The sequence below is a fragment of the Silurus meridionalis genome, chromosome 11 (assembly GCF_014805685.1).
Source record: "Silurus meridionalis isolate SWU-2019-XX chromosome 11, ASM1480568v1, whole genome shotgun sequence".
Classification (NCBI taxonomy): Eukaryota; Metazoa; Chordata; class Actinopteri; order Siluriformes; family Siluridae; genus Silurus; species Silurus meridionalis.
In genome coordinates, this window is record NC_060894.1 from 22,170,608 (window position 1) to 22,190,000 (window position 19,393).

At 39.3% G+C, this 19,393-nt stretch overlaps 3 protein-coding genes across 5 annotated transcripts in view; 1 reads left to right on the forward strand and 2 right to left on the reverse strand.

Annotated features, from left to right (window-relative positions):
- The first annotated feature begins 327 nt into the window (after nucleotides 1-327).
- On the forward strand, nucleotides 328-3,203 carry kcnv2a (potassium channel, subfamily V, member 2a). The gene is made up of 2 exons (XM_046861604.1): nucleotides 328-1,794; nucleotides 2,653-3,203. Exons 1-2 carry the CDS (start codon nucleotides 469-471, stop codon nucleotides 2,902-2,904), a joined length of 1,578 nt encoding a protein of 525 aa, XP_046717560.1. The 5' UTR covers nucleotides 328-468; the 3' UTR covers nucleotides 2,905-3,203.
- An 874-nt stretch (nucleotides 3,204-4,077) lies between these two features.
- pum3 (pumilio RNA-binding family member 3) lies at nucleotides 4,078-13,421 on the reverse strand. Its single transcript, XM_046862010.1, has 18 exons — nucleotides 13,342-13,421; nucleotides 12,962-13,041; nucleotides 12,550-12,732; nucleotides 12,323-12,461; nucleotides 11,718-11,793; nucleotides 10,975-11,068; nucleotides 10,806-10,872; nucleotides 10,120-10,294; nucleotides 9,939-10,042; nucleotides 9,266-9,344; nucleotides 9,072-9,170; nucleotides 8,921-8,974; nucleotides 8,237-8,317; nucleotides 7,908-8,050; nucleotides 7,351-7,573; nucleotides 6,227-6,314; nucleotides 5,980-6,070; nucleotides 4,078-4,532 (listed from the first exon to the last, which is right to left on the reverse strand). The coding sequence occupies exons 2-18, from the start codon at nucleotides 13,029-13,031 to the stop codon at nucleotides 4,406-4,408; spliced, it is 1,893 nt and encodes a 630-aa protein (XP_046717966.1). The 5' UTR covers nucleotides 13,032-13,041; nucleotides 13,342-13,421; the 3' UTR covers nucleotides 4,078-4,405.
- A 725-nt stretch (nucleotides 13,422-14,146) lies between these two features.
- The window catches only part of carm1l (coactivator-associated arginine methyltransferase 1, like), a 14,028-nt gene continuing 8,781 nt past the window's right edge, over nucleotides 14,147-19,393 (reverse strand). The window contains exons 7-13 of one of the 3 annotated variants that reach the window (XM_046860338.1): nucleotides 19,201-19,291; nucleotides 16,823-16,904; nucleotides 16,654-16,739; nucleotides 16,495-16,584; nucleotides 15,579-15,716; nucleotides 15,416-15,505; nucleotides 14,147-14,334 (exon numbers count right to left, since the gene is read on the reverse strand). In XM_046860338.1, coding sequence (XP_046716294.1) covers nucleotides 14,325-14,334; nucleotides 15,416-15,505; nucleotides 15,579-15,716; nucleotides 16,495-16,584; nucleotides 16,654-16,739; nucleotides 16,823-16,904; nucleotides 19,201-19,291 — 587 coding nt within the window. In that variant the 3' untranslated portion in view covers nucleotides 14,147-14,324. Of the gene's footprint in view, nucleotides 14,335-15,415; nucleotides 15,506-15,577; nucleotides 16,326-16,494; nucleotides 16,585-16,653; nucleotides 16,740-16,822; nucleotides 16,905-19,200; nucleotides 19,292-19,393 lie in introns of those variants that run through there. The other 2 variants (XR_006927279.1, XM_046860339.1) reach the window with 2 other exon arrangements.

Genomic DNA, 19,393 nt, shown 5'->3' on the forward strand with positions numbered 1-19,393 from the left:
TGATGTGATATACTGTAGCTCTTTAATTTGACTCTTAATGGTCTTAAAAAGTTCTTAAACTTGACTGTGTGAAACCTGAAGAAACCGTGCGACTCTTTCAAAAGATCTAAACATTCTACTTCAATCTTCTAACAGTAGAATAAATTGGCGCTTGTGTTTGAAGCCCAGGTTGAGAATGGAAGCATGGAAACAGTAGAAAACCCTATTAACCCGGCATATGGGATCATGCATGAAGTCTGTGGAAGAGATTTGTGAATGTAAGACGAATGAAAGACGTGGGGTGGGGTGGGGTGGTTAGAGGATAATAAGTCTTTAAACCTCTAAGCGTACAGAGCCTCTCAGTCAGCAACATTACAGTCCCTGCTGCTTCCTCTTTACCTGTGTGCTGGGACCCCCATTCACAGGGGGTTATTGCAGACATGTTTTGCTCTCACATGGTTAATACTTAGTGAGACCGGCTGAGAGAACATGACTGCCATGTTCAAGCTGAAGGGCAGGAGGCGAAGCCTGTTCCCCAATTACAAGCTTGGGAGCACAACCCTTTCTTCCAGTGATCCAGTGGAAGAGGAAGAGCTTCCATTTGCCCAGCGAAACTGGCTGAAGCCATGGAATTCAATGCAGGAACTAAGCCGAGATATCTATAACCTCGATGAAGAGTATGAAGATGATGAGGATGACAAGGTTTTACCAGCCCCTCTGAAGATGGCTTCTCCAGCTAAAAACTACATGCTGAACATCAATGTAGGTGGGAAGGTTTACCAGATAGCCTACAGGGTGGCAGCCAAATACCCCAAGACCAGAATTGGGCGTCTTGCCACATACACAGACCATAACAGGAAGCTCGATCTCTGCGATGATTACATTGTGCAGAATAACGAATTTTTTTTTGACCGAGACCCAGAAATCTTTCACATCATCTTCAATTTCTACCGGACTGGGGTTCTTTGGATAAAAAACGAATTGTGTCCACGTAACTTTTTGGAGGAAATCAACTACTGGGGCGTCCGGATCAAGAACACTCACCGCTGTTGCCGGATCTCATTTGAAGAACGGCAAGACGAGCTGAACGAGCAGCTGAAAGTGCAGCGCGAGCTGCAAGCTGAAATTGAGGTGGAGGAAAATGAAGAGTTGTTCAGAGGAATGATCTTTGGGAATACAAGGTGCAGAATTTGGAACCTCATGGAGAAACCTTTCTCCTCAGTCACGGCCAAACTCATGGCTGTGGCCTCCAGCTTCTTTGTGTTGGTTTCACTGGTGGCCATGACCCTCAACACAGTGGAGGAGATGCAGTACACCATGCCATCTGGCCAGCTTAGTGGCAAAACCTATGCAGAGTATGTGGAAACCTTTTGCATCACGTTCTTTACAATGGAGTACCTACTCCGACTCGTTTCTACACCAGATCTACAGCGCTTCGGCAGGAGTATGCTGAACGCCGTGGACCTGATCGCTATCCTCCCACTGTACCTCCAGATGATCCTGGAGAGCTTTGAGGACGAGGGCCTCGAGAAGCATGGCACTGACATTGAGACTGTTGGACGGGTCGGGAAATTGGGACAGGTGCTGCGTATCATGCGTCTCATGAGGATCTTCCGGATTCTGAAGTTGGCGAGACACTCGACCGGACTACGAGCTTTTGGGTTCACGCTGCGCCAATGCTATCAGCAAGTTGGCTGCCTTTTCCTTTTCATCGCAATGGGAGTTTTCACCTTCTCAGCCATGGTTTACACTGTGGAGCATGACGTCCACCAGACCAACTTCACCAGCATCCCGCATGCATGGTGGTGGGCAGCTGTAAGGACATCTTTAATTAGTATTCATTCTGCATCAGGTTCTATTGGGATTTTACAATCCACAAAGGGTTTTGGAGATAATGGAGATCTTTCAAATGAAATCTATAATAATCTACTTTTTAAAATTACTCCAGTAAAAATTCTCCCTTTAAACTTTCAGTAAAAGTACAAAAGTATTTGCCTTAAAATGTAAGTATTCAAATTACTATGATTTGTTATGGCTTTAATGTTTCTATTATCATTTTTGTCACAAGACTCTTGAGTGTGTAAAGACTCGAATGTGACTCTCAGCACACTGATCTATTAATAGAATGATATTTATGACTCAAACACTAATTGATTTCTATAAAAACTATCATGAGCCCAAAATCTTTTTTTAACTACTACCACTAAATGTTCTGCTTGATGTTGATCTGATGCTGAACTGTATTTTGGTGATCAGTAGATGCGCTGATCAGAACACGTGTAAAACAGAGCGTGCACTCGATCCTGATTGGTGACTCGTTTCACCAGTTTTTATCTTCATAAATAAAAAGGAACGACTGATTTTACAAAATGTAGTTGAGTAAAAAGTCAAATATTTGACTTTGAAATGTAAAGTTAAAAATCTCGATAACGAAGTACATTTACTTCATTATTGTCATCAACGCTTGGATTTTGCACGAGGTCTTCCTTGTATTACGCAGCGGCGTTATAACGTAACGCTATTAAACAACTCCAGAGGGTATTAAGGCTTAGCGTGAATCCAGCCTTTGCAACCTACACAACACATTTCGCTTATCAACCTCATACGTTTCTTCCATAAACTGTTGTGTTTACTCAGGTTTATTTACATGGTGTTCATGTGTGTGTTCTGCAGGTGAGTATTTCCACAGTGGGCTACGGGGACATGTTCCCAGAGACGCACCTCGGTCGGATTTTTGCTTTTGCTTGCATCTCGTTCGGGATCATTCTGAATGGCATGCCCATCTCCATCTTATACAACAAGTTCTCAGACTATTACTCCAAGCTCAAATCCCACGAATACACATCATCTGTGAAGGCACGTGGCAAGGTGAGGTTTGCCAAAAGAGCTGTCAAGAAGTTTGTAGAGTGCTGCGACGAAGGCTGACGCTAAACCCCCCTGAGATGTCCTGCCATGTGTTGTGTGATGGGGAGGAGAACAAAACATTAAAAAATCAAGTGATTTTACTACAAGAACAAAAAGTGGTGGTTTTGACATGAATAAGCCCTGAGAGTCTTAGCGACAAATTAGCGAAGTAGCTGCTTAGTAAAAAAAGTAGTAACAAATTTCACAATCTATTTTTGCATGTTTTTATTTTTTTGCTTGTATTTTGTTTACATTTAAATTGTAACCGGGTACATTTGTTTTCATTGCTTTTCCTATAAACCTACGCAGCTGCTAAAGAAGAACCGTGTGTGTTTGTTCAACAACAAAACTGACTGCGGGAACCGAATGGGAATTTGCACGAGAGCTTGACGAACAAAGAAATCATTTATGATAATGATGCACATGTTGGCTTTTAGTTTTCTGAGCCAAAAGGTCACTTCCTGAAAAGGAATAATCCTGTATGGCTGGTTTATATACCAGGAAAGAATAAGCTCAAAGGACAACATCTGGCCATGACTGGTGCAGATGTTCATAAAGAGATGTTGTATGGATTAGAGACAGTGGCATTGAGTAAAATACAGGAGGTGGAGCTGGAGGTAGCAGAGCTGAAGATGTTGAGATGTTCGTTGGGAGTGATTATAATGGACAGGATTAGAAATTAGTTTATTAGAGGGACAGCACATGTAGGACATTTTGGAGACAAGGTGAGGGAGGTGAGATTGAGATGGTTTGGACATGTGCAGAGGAGGGACATGGGGTATATCAGTAGGAGAATGCTGAGGATAGAGGATTGTTTATGGATGTGGTGAGAGAAGACATGCAGGTAGTTGGATTGAAAGAGGCAGATGTAGAGGACAGGGAGGTATGGAGACGGATGACTCGGTGTGGCGCCCCTAATGGGAGCAGCCGAAAGAAGAAAAAGTAGTAGTGGTAGTAAGAAAAAAAAAAAGATGAAGCATTAAAAGATTCACGCTTGAAATTATAAAACACGACAGACGGCCATGTGGCAGGACAGAGGAACCTGTTTTTCTTCATTAGAATGTGTTTTCTCTGATCCTCACAATTATCAGGACATGTGGGTAAATAATTAGATGATGAAAATTTATTTTGTGCTTTAACACAGCCAGAATATTTCTTCCAGCCATTTTCTTACAACAGAACAACCACGTTCTAGAAACACGTTTAATATTATATAGAAATATAATACCAAACAACAGTTAAATGAGGTTTACATTCATAAATCCAACAATCTGTGTGTGTGATCATGTATTTTTATTCAAAACACAATCACAGGCAGGAAAAATGATTCAAATAAAATAAAAAAAAAATAAAAGAATTACAAAACCCATTCCATTATGCACAGAGGTCCTCTTGCTTAGTTACAAAATGCGCCTAATTAAACCACGTTTTACTGAAAAGAGGAACATAAAAGGAAACCGAACTCCAGTTTAGAAAGTCTAGCGCTGGTGTGTACAGGCAGTGTGGATCAGTAGATGTTTTGCTAGTCCAGTTTCTCCAGCAGAGCCTCCACTCCTTTTAAGTTTTGGTTTTTTTGTAAATCGGAACGAATGGACTGTAAAGCAGCCTTTACTTCCTGCACAACGCCTTCGTCTGCACTCTGGAGGAGGCTGGAGAGAGCAAAAAAACAGATGTTAATGCAAGTGAGTTCAAATGTTAATCCAGAAATGATGCAGGCCGTTACATTTATTCAGTAGATTATAAATCCCCAGGTTAAATCACTGACACATTCCATAATTGCAAATATAATTTCTCCTCAGTTTCCTGCCAGACGCGCTTACATTTATCTCATTTATACAAACTCAGCAGCTATGGGGTCGAGGGCCTCGCTTAGGGGCCCTAGGAGTGGCAACTTGGTGTGGCTGAGATTTGAGATCACAACCTTCAGATCCAAAGTCCAATGCCTGTTAACCAATAAGCTACCATCTACTAAAATTGTCAAAATTCACGATCATTCAATAAATTTATCAGAAATTGCACCAACATTATAATTCAATAGTTTTTACATTAAACACTGATCAGCCATAACATTATAACATTCTATGTCTAGACGTCTGGGTCAGAGCGTCTCCAAAACTGCAGCTCTTGTGGGATGTTCCTGGTCTGCAGTGGTCAGAATCTATCAAAAGTGCTCCACGGGAGGAACAGTGGTGAACCGGCGACAGGGTCATGGGGGACGAGGATCATTGATGCACGTGAGGAGCGAAGGCTGGTCCGTGTGGTCCGATCCAACAGACGAGCTCCTGTAGCTCAAACTGCTGAAGAAGATAATGATGTTGATGCTCAACAGGTTAGAACTGTTTCAGCAGGAAAAGGGGACCAACACAATATTAGGCAGGTGGTCATAATGTTATGGCTGATCAGTGTATATTCTCAGAAGAAGAGTCTTCTAAAAAAACGGTTTATATTTAACGAGGTGCGAGAACGTTCTTACGTGTCTCTTAAACGGACATAGGAAAGTTTAATAACATCTTCTGACCAATCAGAATTGAGAACATTTTAATGAAAAGCCATGACCTGTGAAAACAAAAACGCCATTGTGCCTTCGTGGCTGCACGGCGTATAGAAGGGAAACGGACAAATCTCTCACTGCTTAGAGTCTTAGGGAGATTAGATGAGGTCAGACACAAAGAGCCGGGAGGGCGAGGAGAGTTACGGAGGAGTGAAGTAATCCCACTAGAAGGCTGAATGGAATGTGTTTATTAGCACACCAGCACCGCCGGGGAGACGAGGGGGAGACGAGGGGGTATCCTGGGGCATGGCAGCTTCAAAACCAGCGTACATTAGGGCCAAGCGCAGTGGTATATGCCCTTACAATAAAAGACTGCTTTCACGTCTTTCACGTCTGACAGCAAAGCAAGAAATCTGCTGTGAAGGTTTGAGAGATGCTCGTTTTATTTTTTACTGAATAACAAGAATGCAGTCGTGAACATCCCACCAGCTTGTGTTTTATACTACTGAAAATTGGTCAGTTTGTCATTTTTCAAAGTTTTTTAATCAAAGACTTTTCTTATTAGATCAAAATTAAAGAAAACTTTCCAAAGCACGCTCACTCACCAGGACAGCACAATGGCTCCACGGTTGACTGAAGCCCACGTTTGCAGCTTTTCTAAACCCACAGTCTCCAGGAGGATCTGGCAGAAACGCTCTACACACACACACACACACACACACACACACACACAGAGAAAGAAAACCAATAAACAGCAGTCCCGCAATCAAAGTTTTTATGCTGCGTCTCATTTTAAAACTTGAGGTCTTTATTATACTTTTGTTCTAAATTGCAGAGACGCTCCACCCTTACCCTCTCGCTCTGCTGCTTTCATCTTGGTGTCCTGCTCAATCAGCCATTTCAGCACTAGATGACCAGCAGGGTGTTCTGCCATGTGCAGCTAGAACAAAGAAAGAAAGAAAAAAAAAGGGAAAAAAGAGGGGGGATGGGGGGTTGGGTGTTATATTGGCTATAAAGCTTTAAATCCGTTTAATATAATCCCCTTTTAAAGGGAAGTGCATCATTCTGTTCACACCAATACAAGGCAGGTTTTCAAGCCACATTTAAGGTGGTCTGGAATTCAGAGTGTTTTGACGGGGTACAGTGCGATTCAGAATTGTGAACGAGTTTTAATCAGGAAAGTGTAGAAAGTGAAGAAATCCATGCCTCCTTGTTATATTTGTCTTTCTTACTGTTGTATCGATAAATAAAATAAAGTATTCTTGGGAAAAAAGCGTTGACTTGCATCACACACAACAAAACAAGCATCCTAGATCAGATTACAGGTTGGCACTGACTTCTAGGGCAAATGCCTAAAGATGTTGGACTGATGCATCAAAAAGTTCAAACAACTTTCCCGAGCTGTATTGTGAATAGAGGTTGACTGATTTATCGGTTTTGCCGAGTAAAAATCCATACCGATAGTTTTTCCGGGCTGCGTTTGCGCTGGAGCACCTGAGAAGTCATTATACAGTATGAGAGCGGCCTCTAGAGGCGCATCGCTGACACCACGTGTTGTATGTTTTGACACTTGAGACTGTGAGCTGCACCTCATTCATTTTACATTAACACAATAATCACATTACCAGATGAAATTAAAATGTATTCATTTAAAAATGTATTAACAAATGTTGAAATTAAGCTAATTAATGTTGAGTTAATGCTACAAATGCTATCTTACACATAAATCCAACATGGAGTGTTTGTTTTTTATCCAGTATCCATTTCAGTTGATTAATCGGTTATCGGCGAGTACGATCGAACCTAGATATCGGAATCGGTCGCCCTCTAATTATTAATATCAACAACTTGAATATCTTACATTGCTTTGATCTTATTGAAAAATACATTCAAATCATTTTAAGCACAAATCAAACAATTTAAAGGTGCAGGACTCCTAGACTTCATTACACATCTGTAACATATCTGTAACACACCTGACCCTCCACACCACCAGCCACAAAGTCTTCAGCTGCCAGTTGTGCTACGGCTTCCATGGCAGGTCGGAGGTCACCAACAGCGGCTCCCAGGATGTCGCTGACTGCTACGCTGCAGGCTTTATCCATCACCATGGAGCGAGTGTTCTCACACAGGTACTGTAGCAGAGGAGGAGATACTGCTTCCAGGAGCTCACGCCTCCTCACCGCCATGTTCTTTTTACTACAGAATAAATCATTCATTCCGAACAAATTAGATTTTATGATATGGACCTCAATGTATCGAGACCTAATGTGTCAAGAACTACAGTCCAGTCAGGACTTATCCAGCAAAAAATAAAAGGAGCATCTATGAGTCGCTCAAAAACCATAAAAGACTTGATTTTGTCCACAATTTTTAAACAGGCACAGTTGAATTCTTACTTTTTTTTGTATTACTGAAGAAACATTGGTTTTTTTGGAAAAACTGAGATTATTATAACAAATAAAATGGAACCGAACCATCAAGTAGAGAGAAGCTGATAAATCAGGTGTGTGTGTGTGTGTGTGTGTCTGACCTATGAGCATTGCCGTCCCCCTTCTCCAGCAGCTGAACTATTTCAGGTAGCAGGTGAGCAGGATCTCGAGGGCTAAGCAAATACAGCAGCACCTTCTTGCCATGTTTGTTACCGATGACTTCTGCCAGCGAACTCAGCAACTCCTACGAATTACAACACCCCACAGCGAGGGTTTTAATGCCATTCATCACAAAACTGTAGATATTCAAGTGTATTTTTTGTTATTTTAAAAATCTAATGCATGTGTAAAATCTCAGAACGCTCTCCATCAGAATCCATAATAGAGGAGACCAGTTTAATGGAGTTTAGATGAGAAATGAAGCACTCACTGAGATAACTGCTTGCTTGACCAGTTTGGTGTCATCGATACAGTCGAAGGCTGCGAGTAGAACCAGGTGTCCGTATTCTCCCTGCGAAACAGAGCACAGAACACTAGAACACCCAGCGCAATACGACGTAGCTGTAATCAGAGTTCCCTCACAAACATATTAGTCTTTGTTTTATGAATAAATAAACTGAACGAATAAATAAATATCTTGTGTTTCTTAAATGCAGACATTTGTTAAATTATGCTGAAAAAAGTAGTTAAATTTATTATTAAAAGTAAAAAAAAAAAAGATTTATACACACATCTGTATTCATTTGTAATTAAAAATTTCAATTATTCAATTTTATTTGATCAGATTAATTTGTGCCAATTTAATATTAAGAAAAGAATCAATATAATGAAAAATGTGTACTGCATTAATTTTGATATAATCTATTTTTATATGTTTATTTTTTTATTTAAACCAAGCAGGCATTTTATTTAAAATAGTGTTTTTTTTTGTAAACCGTTGTTCACAAATAATAATAAAATAATTTTAAAAAATGCAAAAATAAAGAAGCAATTTTACATTTTGCATTTCTTCCTCCAAACTGTTCTGAAACTGAACCAAACCATGACTTGAAAATCCAAAAGTGCCGTTACACCCCTAATATATATATAGTATGAAAATAAAAACTCAGTTTACCGTCGCAAACTTCGCCATGTACGTCTTCATGGTTTTCACGATAACCTTCCTGTCCTGAAATAGTTACACACACACGTTCAGCTTTGCAGAAAACAAGTTAAATTTCTCACGTCTCTCTAATACAGGGTTTTCGGCAGGTGCGAGAGCTCACCTTGGCTGTGCCGTGCCACAGGCAGTGCATAGCGACACGTGCGCCGTCATGCGTGTGCGCCATGTACACCACCGATTCCCTTATAGACTCGATCATTTCCTGCAAAACAGATTTAACACAGGGGTCTGTAAACTTGTGTACGATATCCAGACGCACACGGACATGCGAGTTTACTTCTCTTCATCATTACTTACTGTTCTCTGTTTCTCTGGAGCATAGAGGAAGAAGTCAAGGAACACTTTGTGTACGAGTGAATGTTTAATGACAGCTTCTCTGTGAAGAAAAAACAAAAGAAAAAAAATACTGTTTAATGATAATCCTAAATAGATATAATTATAGATCTCTCTGTGCAGTCTCACATGTAAAAACAAACAGCCTGTGGTGCCAGTGATTCACCTCTAGAGGCCGCTCTCGCAATGACAGCAGACCGGAAAAACTATCGTATGGATTTTTTGCAGATAGCCGATAGTTCCAGCGATCAACTATCGGTGCCAATTGATTGGCAAAATTGACTTCTATAAAATACACTATTACAAAAAATAAAATTTTAAGCAGGACTGTTTGGATTTATGTGAAATGGTAATTGTTGTTTATTAAATTCAACAATTACTACAATTTTTAAATTGAAAGTTAATTTTCATTTGATCTGTAACTTTAGTTACTGCACTATGAACTGATAATAACAAGGTCCAGTGCACAGTCTCAGTTCTGGTGGGCGTGGGCTAACATTGAAATTAACTTGGACAGACCTGATTTCAAGACCCCCAGCCCTTAAACACACGATTCGTCCTCTGAATGCACCCTGCAAACTTAACATCACAACACATGAATACACTGCATACGTACATTATGATTACTCAAGCTTACTTTTGAGCCATGGGTGTGAGGATCTGCTTCATTTCTTCCATGATGCTGTCGACTTTATCCGGATTGCTCTCCAGGACCTTTTCTATCGTCGGACACACTGAGGACTGGAAACAAAACACTGCGGTTATTTACCAAGAGCAAGAAGTATGTGGAGGAGGAAAGAAAGAGAAGCCTTTTCAACCTTGCAGACTTGGAAGGTGTTTCCGTAAAGTTCCTCAGTAAGCATGAGTCTCTGTGAGACAATGGCCTTGTCGTTGTAAGCGTACTCAACCACAGACGAAGCCTCCGAGTGCCTTAGCATCTGTCTGACCTTCCCCTTAAAAGCCACCATCACCTCGGCGACCTGTTTCTTGTTCCTGATGGAGGACAGATAAACATTAAGGTTAATAATTTCTCTCTCGGTTTCTCTTTCTAGAGAATCTAAAAGTTTTTTTCTATCATCTATCATTTTGCATATGTGGTACTGAATTCCATAACGTCTGATTGATTTATGTTGTTTTAAATCCAATTGAATATAACGGATAAAATAACCCGGGCATTAGAGTTAAAACATTACATGAGCAACAGAATAAAATTACATTTAAAAATAAACTGAATTGAAGTAAATTTATAAGAATTTAATCCAAACGCAAGGCAATTTAGCGCTCAGAAGACTATTGAGCCGTGATCGCTGTCCAGATTAGATATTAATGGTAAATGTCCAATAAAAGTCCAATCAGTCTGCAGATCATTATTCACTCCGACATTTGTTTTCTCTTTTGGAGAAAAGGCAGCGTATGAGGCAGATATTACATGTGTATTTGCTGAAGTATGTAAAACTGAGCCTAATGGCACTGGTCCTGTCGTCAATAAAACACACTTACTCACCCATACATTAAAAATTTCTTTACAATGTTCCTTGCGTATTTGGATTTACTCAACTCCACCATGTGATCTGGGCGGATAAAAAAAAAGTGACAGATACAATTAATTAATTTGAATCCAATTTGCAGAAGGAAACATGTGAATATCTTAAATACTGCAGTCAAACACAAACCTTTGAGTTCGTCAAAGATTTCTTGCCGCTGCTTGTCGTTTCCAAACTGTATGAAACACTGAAGAACTCGAGTCGAGTCATGGGCGAACGCGATCTGGGAGCATGTTATAAAAAAAGATCTTTATGACAGCAACCAAATCATATCAAACACAAAATATAAATGAAATCAAACTCTCTCCAGAAGTTCAGTGAGGATCTCTGAATGATCCAATGTTGACCTAAATGACGATGACAATGATGATAAATAGAATCCACCTGTGTGTAATCAAGTCTCCGTATAAATGCACCTGCATTGTGATAGTCTCAGAGGTCCGTTTAAAGTGCAGAGAGCATCATGAAGAACACTGTAAGTAACTAAGTTTCTTCTGACTTCTAAAGCAGGGCCCTTTAAAATAAAACCAGATGTTCTTTTCCTGTTGTGTGTGCAGGAAGTTACAGCTCTACCTCTGCCATGTTAATCTGTATTCTATGTGACTCTCAGGACACGCCTCTGTCTCTAGAACGTGTTTGAGAAACGATTTAGCGACGAGAAATCGATCGGAAATATTCACAAATTATTGGTCACTTCTGAATAATAAAAGTGCAGCACATCTAATATTTATATAGAAATAAATCAGGTTTTTACCGGCGCAAATGTGTGAAAAAACATGCGTCGTAACGCAAATGCCGACTTGTTTTAATTCGATGCATCACATCGTTAACGTTACGAATTAGTGACTCTTCTCTAATACAGAACTACTTACCGTCTTGATCTTGCCTCGAACAAGCTCCTGCAATTCTTTCATCAACTTTGTTCTTTTGTTTGCGTCACAGTCTTTCCTGCAGCCAAAAAACACAACTACGTGTAAAAGGCGAATCACTTCAGTGTTATCTGTACAATGTTTTTAACGACGCTATGACCAGTCGTTGGAGGCGTTTCGAGCAACACACACGCTTCAAGAGCGGAAGAACATCGCCGGAGGATGACGAGAGACCAGGAAGACGTTCGACGAGCTCAACCCCAGAAAAAAGTCTAAACAGTTCAGCAGCATGTGCATGATGATAGTCGGAGAACAATCCACACGATCTCACTTCCACACCCACCCTAATCACCAGATTCAGCTCCTGTGGACTTCACCCTCTTCCAGAAGATGATCAACCTTCTTGTAAACATATCTCTCAGAGACCTTTTCAAACCACCTTGTAACTGCTTCCACAAGTTCCACAAGCTGCAGTCATGATGTAAGATCTAGGCCTCATTACCCACAAATCTTCATCAAAATTTACATCAACAGAATCTTTCATAGAAAAGGTCACGGTTACAACAGAGCAAAATTAAAACATGACAATAAACCAGAAAACTGCTCACCTTCTGACTATTTCCCACACTTGTTTGGCTCTGCTCACGATCTGGTAGGCCTCTTTCTTCTCAGTTTGTTGTCGGTTCTGTTTTAACTCTTTCTTCTTTTGTTTAAACTCATTCCACTTGGGTTTCTTTGCCTCCGATCCTGCACAGGTCAAAAGAACCACACCATCAATGTGGCTCAAATGTTACGCATTACTATTTAAAATGAATAAAAACCCAACATTATATACCTTCTTCAGATTGGTTATGATCTCCAGACATTTTTCTCTTATTTGCCATTTTTCCGTCTGTCGGCTTTTGCTTGAAGAATTTCTTCGGTCCTCCTCGGGCTCCTGCTTTTGTAAACGTTTTCATTTTGTCCGAATTGTGGGGTTTAAAGGGACGTTTTCCAGCAGGCTTTCCCTCGGGTTTGCCTTAAAGGTTTTCACATAACAACATGCACAATTATTACGAAAAAGTATTTTATTTATGTCTCAACAGCTGGAAAAAATATCATTAAAGAACCTGTCAGTCTGTTCCATCAGTCTTATAATACATTAGATACACTGATACTACATAACAGTTTGAGGTTTGATGTCAAGAAGAAGAAGAAGAAGAAGAAGAAGAGGAAGAAGAAGAGGAAGAAGTGTAAAATGTTCTTACCCTTCCCTTTAAATCCTGCTCTCTTTCCATCTTTAGGGTTGAATGATTTCTTTCTTGGTTTGGACTCCATGGTTTCCAAACTGCAATACAGAACCATCCAGAACACAGGAGTATTATTTCTTATAATCAATCAGAAATATGTGTCTAAAGCCCTGAATATCCACATAAACATCTCTACAAAACTCCTTCAACAGATTTTCAAGCAGCATGCTAAAGCTACATACAATCCGCGTTAATAACCGCGTTTTTTTAGGGTTTTTTTAAGTTAAACTATACAATTTTAGCAGATGACAACAATATTGGTCAAAATTACATTAAATCTGAAATGTAATAAAGTTTAAAACACGTCGGGATTCTAACACACACGTTTAACAACCTACCCATGTGTTGAGGAGAAACGCTTTACGGCACTCTCCGCTCCAGATGTCGTGAAAATCAGCCACGTTGTTCTCGCGACACAACAATCGCTTTACGGTCTTAATTGCAGCTTCTGAACGATGTCTAATGACTTTATTTATATTTAGTTTATTAATAACTACACATTAGGATTCCCTCTGACTAAACCTTATTAACCCTATTATAACAAATAGCTAATATAATGTATTGAATATTTTTAAATCCTTTAATATAACCTTTAATATCATTAAAACTTATTTTATAACTTATATATATGTTATAGATCAATTATACCTTATAAAATATTTAATCCAGTCATATATATATATATATATATATATATATATATATATATATATATATATATATATATATATATATATATATATATATATATATATATAAATAAATGCAAACATTTATACATAAATAAATCTATGTGGACAATAGAATTCCATCTTTATTGATAATTATTTATTAAACAATTATAATACTGAAAAATAAACTGATCTCCTTTCATGTGTTTTAATGTAACTGAGGCTTGGCATCAGTCCGTTATTTATATTTTATAGGATACATATATTTTATAGGATATATATATAAAAAAAGTTTCTTGCAATAAATTAAAAGTTATATACATTTTTTGAGTTTCTACTTGTGACTTGAATCAAACTATTGGTATCTGACCTTTAATAATAAAAAAATGTCAATTGCATTTTTGAGGGGTTTGTAAAAATGCAATAAAGAGTAATATTATGAGAGTCATAAATATAAATTGGCACTCATTATTCTTTATTACAAAAAACTTTTATTTGTATTCAAGTTACACCAAAAGATTTTTTACAGACTTCAACACACAATTCGTCCTTACAGAAATAAAATGTGCATTAAAACTGGTTATTTGAGATTGCATGTGGTATTTCCTGGATCCTACAGAGGTTTTTGGAGCAGACTGAAAATCTCAGGATCAAGCATACCTGAGAAAGAGAGAGATACAAGATAAACAAGATCCCAGACCATTACTGCATTATCTAATTATTCTCATCATGACTACTTCACAGCCTTAACCTCCCAGTGTTTTGATTGGATTCTCCTTTTCATGACTCTGGTTATAATAAATATAAATCATTTATTTTTAGGGGTAGAATCAATAATGGGAATTTTTTTTTTCCAAGTTTTGATTCAATGATGCTTACCAGAAGAAAACACTGGTCAGTCTGAGGAGTCGATTCAGTGACAGACTCCTACAACTACAGTACGATGCACCACAGAGATCATTTCCTCCTGTGGCCATCAAACTGTATAACTCCTCCCTCTGAGTATTAAACAGCTGGTCCACGAAATAGATATACACCGATCAGGCATAACATTATGACCACCTGCCTAATATTGTGTTGGTCCCCTAAAAAAGTTCTGACCCATCATGCATTAACAGCATGAACTTCTTCAGCAGTTTGAGCTACAGGATCTCGTCTGTTGGATCGGACCACACAGACCAGCATTCACTCCTCACGTGCATCAATGATCCTCGGCCGCCCACGACCCTGTCGCTGGTTCACCACTGTTCCTTCCTTGGAGCACTTTTGATAGATTCTGACCACTGCAGACCAGAACATCCCACAAGAGCTGCAGTTTTGGAGACGCTCTGACCCAGACGTCTAGATGTCACAATTGGTCAAATCTTTACATTTTTCTGCTTCTAACATCAACTTTAAGGAAAAAATTTTCACCTGCTGCCTAATAAATAAATCCACTCACTAACAGGAGCCATGATGAAGATCATCAGTGTTCTTCACTTCACTGCTCATAATGTTAGGTCTAATAAGTGTAGATATAGTTGTAGTTATAGATTTTCATGCCACACTTATATAATGTTAATAAATTGGAATAATAATTTAGTGCAATAATAATAATAATTGTTACATGTGCAATAACTTGTAGAACTGCATAAATCACTGTACACTGACTTTTTCTGCCATTTCACTTTATATATGACTTAACGTATATTTCCACTTGAATTTTACTGTGAGCAACTGCAACGAGCTGCGTGACGCCTACCGGAAGAATGGGTTTTTAAGGTCCAATGTGTTTCCAGATTTAAAGCCAGACTCATCGATTTCAGCTGTGATGTGAATGTCGTAGCTCTGCCTGTCAAATAAAAAGAAAATGGTCAATTGTACATTTCCAAATGATTAGAGAACATAATGCATATCCATCATACCTCTTATTGGCGATCAGCAGAACCCTTCCAGATAGCGTCTGGCCTATTTTGGCAAACAGAGGCGTCTGAAAGAGACATCGGACCTGGTACCAGTGGGACAGTGGCTCATGTGGTGCCGTGGACAGCCACACTGTTGTTCTTTGAGTACAGAATAATCACCAGTTTATTCCATTAAATCAATTTTATTTTTGTTGTGCAACTTTTAGCAAATAGTCACAAAATAAAAAAAATTAAAAAACTAATATAAATTTTACAAATAACAAAAATTGGCTGTGTCAAAGAATTTTCAAAACTATTTTTGTAGCATGACAACAGTCGGCATCACAAGGCTGCACTCACAGTCACAGGGAGCACGGACATTGTAAGCCAAAAGGAATTGTCCTGTGTACACCAGGAGCTGTGCAACTGGTTCTGCTCTGACCCACGTGCGTTCCCACGTCTGCGATTTCATCACGGACAGCTTAGAAAACAGCGCAAACGTGAAGTTCTGCGTAAAAATGGGCAAATCTGCCACAGAGACGTTTGACACGACGTACGTGTGACATGCGGCGATGCTGCAACATCACTGGAACACAACGAGAGATCAGGAAGTCCTTTTTGACTTCACACTCTTCCCAAAGATGAAGATCAGCTCACTGTTTCGACACTGTTGTGCAGATCCGGTGCAAATCACAAAAGGTGTTTGACACACTTCGAAAAGAAGACTTCTAGGAGACGTTCCAGAAGATCACTGGGAGCACTGTATGGCTGTTCAAGAAGACTATTTTGAAGGTGATAGTGTGGAAATGTAGATATATAAAGTACTTTCTTGTTAATAGGTCCAGTCTCAAAACATTTTGATACCACCATCTGCAGATACGCAGATTTCACCTGAAAACATAACTAGACCACATGATCTTTGTGTTTTAATTCTCACCTGGACCCTGCAAATGCCACATCGAACCAGAACGCAAGTCCATGAATCAGTCCTGACTGCATGATCTTGAAGATAAATGGAATTTCTATCCTGCAGAACCAAAAAGTCGCACATTAACGTTTTATAAACACCTGCACTAATGATTCTATAACACGCTACCTGTGCAAGTCGTCTTCTTTTGCTTCCATAAAGTTAATGCTGTGTTTTACAGACCTGGCCATCAGAATCTGAGTCTCGAATGTATCCTGGAAAAGATACAATACCAACATCCTTTTTATGGACAAACTTTAAAAATGTGAAGTAATCATTGGAAAATCCAGAGACGAACCACAATCGGCTGTTTGAAGAACTCGTCCATGGCGGCAGAGTGAAGTCTGCTCAGATTGACTCCGTAAAAAGAGGTCTGGAGCCTGTAAACACATTTATTTTACTGTTTATGATCATCATGAATATATAATATTTATATAGAGGTAAATCTGAATTGCACATAAACCAGCTGAGGCACAAAGGAAATATCTGCAAATGGCATGTTTTTAAAGATCAATAACAAAAAACATTTAAAAGAAAATATCTCGAATCGTATGATATTGGAGAAAAAGAGAAAGTGCATTCCTGAGATTTATCGTTTATCTAAGGATCGCCAGCGTGACGATTTCGAAACATCAAAATGAACAAGAATTTAATTGTTTTAATTTCGTTTGATTTGTTATTAATAAATCAATTAACGAATTCATTTAAACTTTATCCCAAAGGCAAAATCTGTTCATTGTGAAGCTGGAAATTGACAGGAAATCGCAGGGCTGAAATTGCAGTGCTGAAAGACATATGACAAAACCCCAGACCTGCAAGCAATGGAAAAAATAATAATAATACAGTCTGATGACTTGTCTTTCCCTCTTTGTTCCACATTCATGGTCATGTGGTCACGTTTAAAGAAAGCCAAAGATTCTGTGAAGCGAAGGAAGAAAATCTCTAATGAGAAACAGATTTAGTCATATTTGTTCAACTTGTCGGACTGAGTGTTGACATGATATACATTTATTTAGCTTTTATTACGTCTTCATAAAGCCAAGAATTGGACATGGATCTCAGTTAAAGCACTGGTGATAAAATATGTCAGTCTTTAAAAGTGAGGTTTATTATAAAAATAAAATATGTATAAAAATTAGCCCAATTTGCCCGACAAATCATGAGATTAGACGTATTTTAGGACATTACGTTCTCTAAGCGTGAAATATATTTTTATGAATTGTCCAGTTCTATCAAATATTTTCTTCATTCTAGGAATAAATGCAAGAAATAAATAACCAATAGTTTTACAAAATTACTAAATACGAGGTGGTATCAAACAGTTTCAAGTTTAGTTTTGTGACACGCCAACAGATGGCACCACGAGGCTGCATGCACAGTCACAGGGAGCACCGACCTACATAAAACAGCATGCCAAAACACATCGTTCTGTGTACATCGGGAGCCGTGCAAATAGTGCTGTTCTGACCACATGCGTTACCACGTCTGCTATTCTGACCACGTGTGCACCATTTCACGAGCTCCTCCTCACACTCGAGTTTCTCGCCGGAAACAACACGATCACACTTCGGCACTCCCGCACTCGTCAGATTTGGCCCCTGCAGACTTCACCCTCTTCCTAAAGATGAAGATCAGGCTCGCAGTTTTGACACCAGTGCGGAGATCCGGCACGAATAGCAGGAGGTGCTTAAAGAAGACTTCTAGGACACGTTCCAGAATAACACTGGGAGCTCTGTATTACTGTGCAAGGGGAACCCCCTCGTATACGGAATAGTTAATAAATAAGCATAATTTTATGCGTGTAATTATATAGATATATATTGGATTATGCTTTATTCCAAACCATTTTTCTTGTCTGCATTTTTATTTGCACACCATCGAGGCCGTGGCTTGCTTGGGCAGATTCCCATAATATCTGATTACAGGAAAAAACAAGCTGCCAGCATGTAGATACTGAGGGAAGAGCTGACATATCATCCACGATGCCGCATCGTCCATTAAAAGTGGTGATAAAAGGCTGGGTGTCCTTCAGGTCAACTGAATAATTAAAAGAAATTATGGAGCTAAATTATAGCTGGTTTTGAGAAGCCATGGTTCCAAAATTATGTTCCGCGTCTATGTTTTTCATATCTATTTTCCGGGCACTGTGCGTGTTTAACGCCATTGCTGGAGCAGAGAGAATTAGAGACAGGGTTGGACACCACTGGAGCGTACAGCAGCAGTAAAGCCTGCTTGATACGGGTCACAGCACCGTGCAAGCAGAACATGAGCTGTGGGTGGTGGGTCGAATGCCGTTTCTCTGTGACGGCTGTCTCCTGGCCCAGGAGAGACATCAAATAAACCATGGAGGAGAATCTAAACATTCAAAAGGAAGCATGAATCTGAGCTGGAGCCATGGTACGAGGGATTGTGTGGGCAAGGAGGGGGCAGGTATGGTCTGTTAAAACACTGGTATTTCCCCTTATCCATGGAGGAGAGGAATGTATGAGTATGAGCTCAAGTAGGTCATCATTAAGGGTTCCAAGAGCCGGCTTTTGCATTTGTAATCTATGAGAGCATTACTAGCAAAGAGGAATTAATTAAATAAAATTTTCTCTTAAACCTTTTGTTGTTTTCTCGGCCCATCTTGTGCTCTGGAAACTACAATGAAGAGGGTGGTGAAATTACTGTATTTACCAGAAATTGGCACGTGCATGGTGCTCTAAGTAAAGCTGCTCATCTGTAAATGGTGCCAGGTGGATATCGCTGAAGGTGGGGAACATCAAGCCTTTCCGAAAGAAAAGATATTTAATTCAGATGGTTAAATTGATACACACTCACAGTTTTTAAATCCCTGCAAAGTCATGGAGTGTGTGTTAGAGAAGAGAAG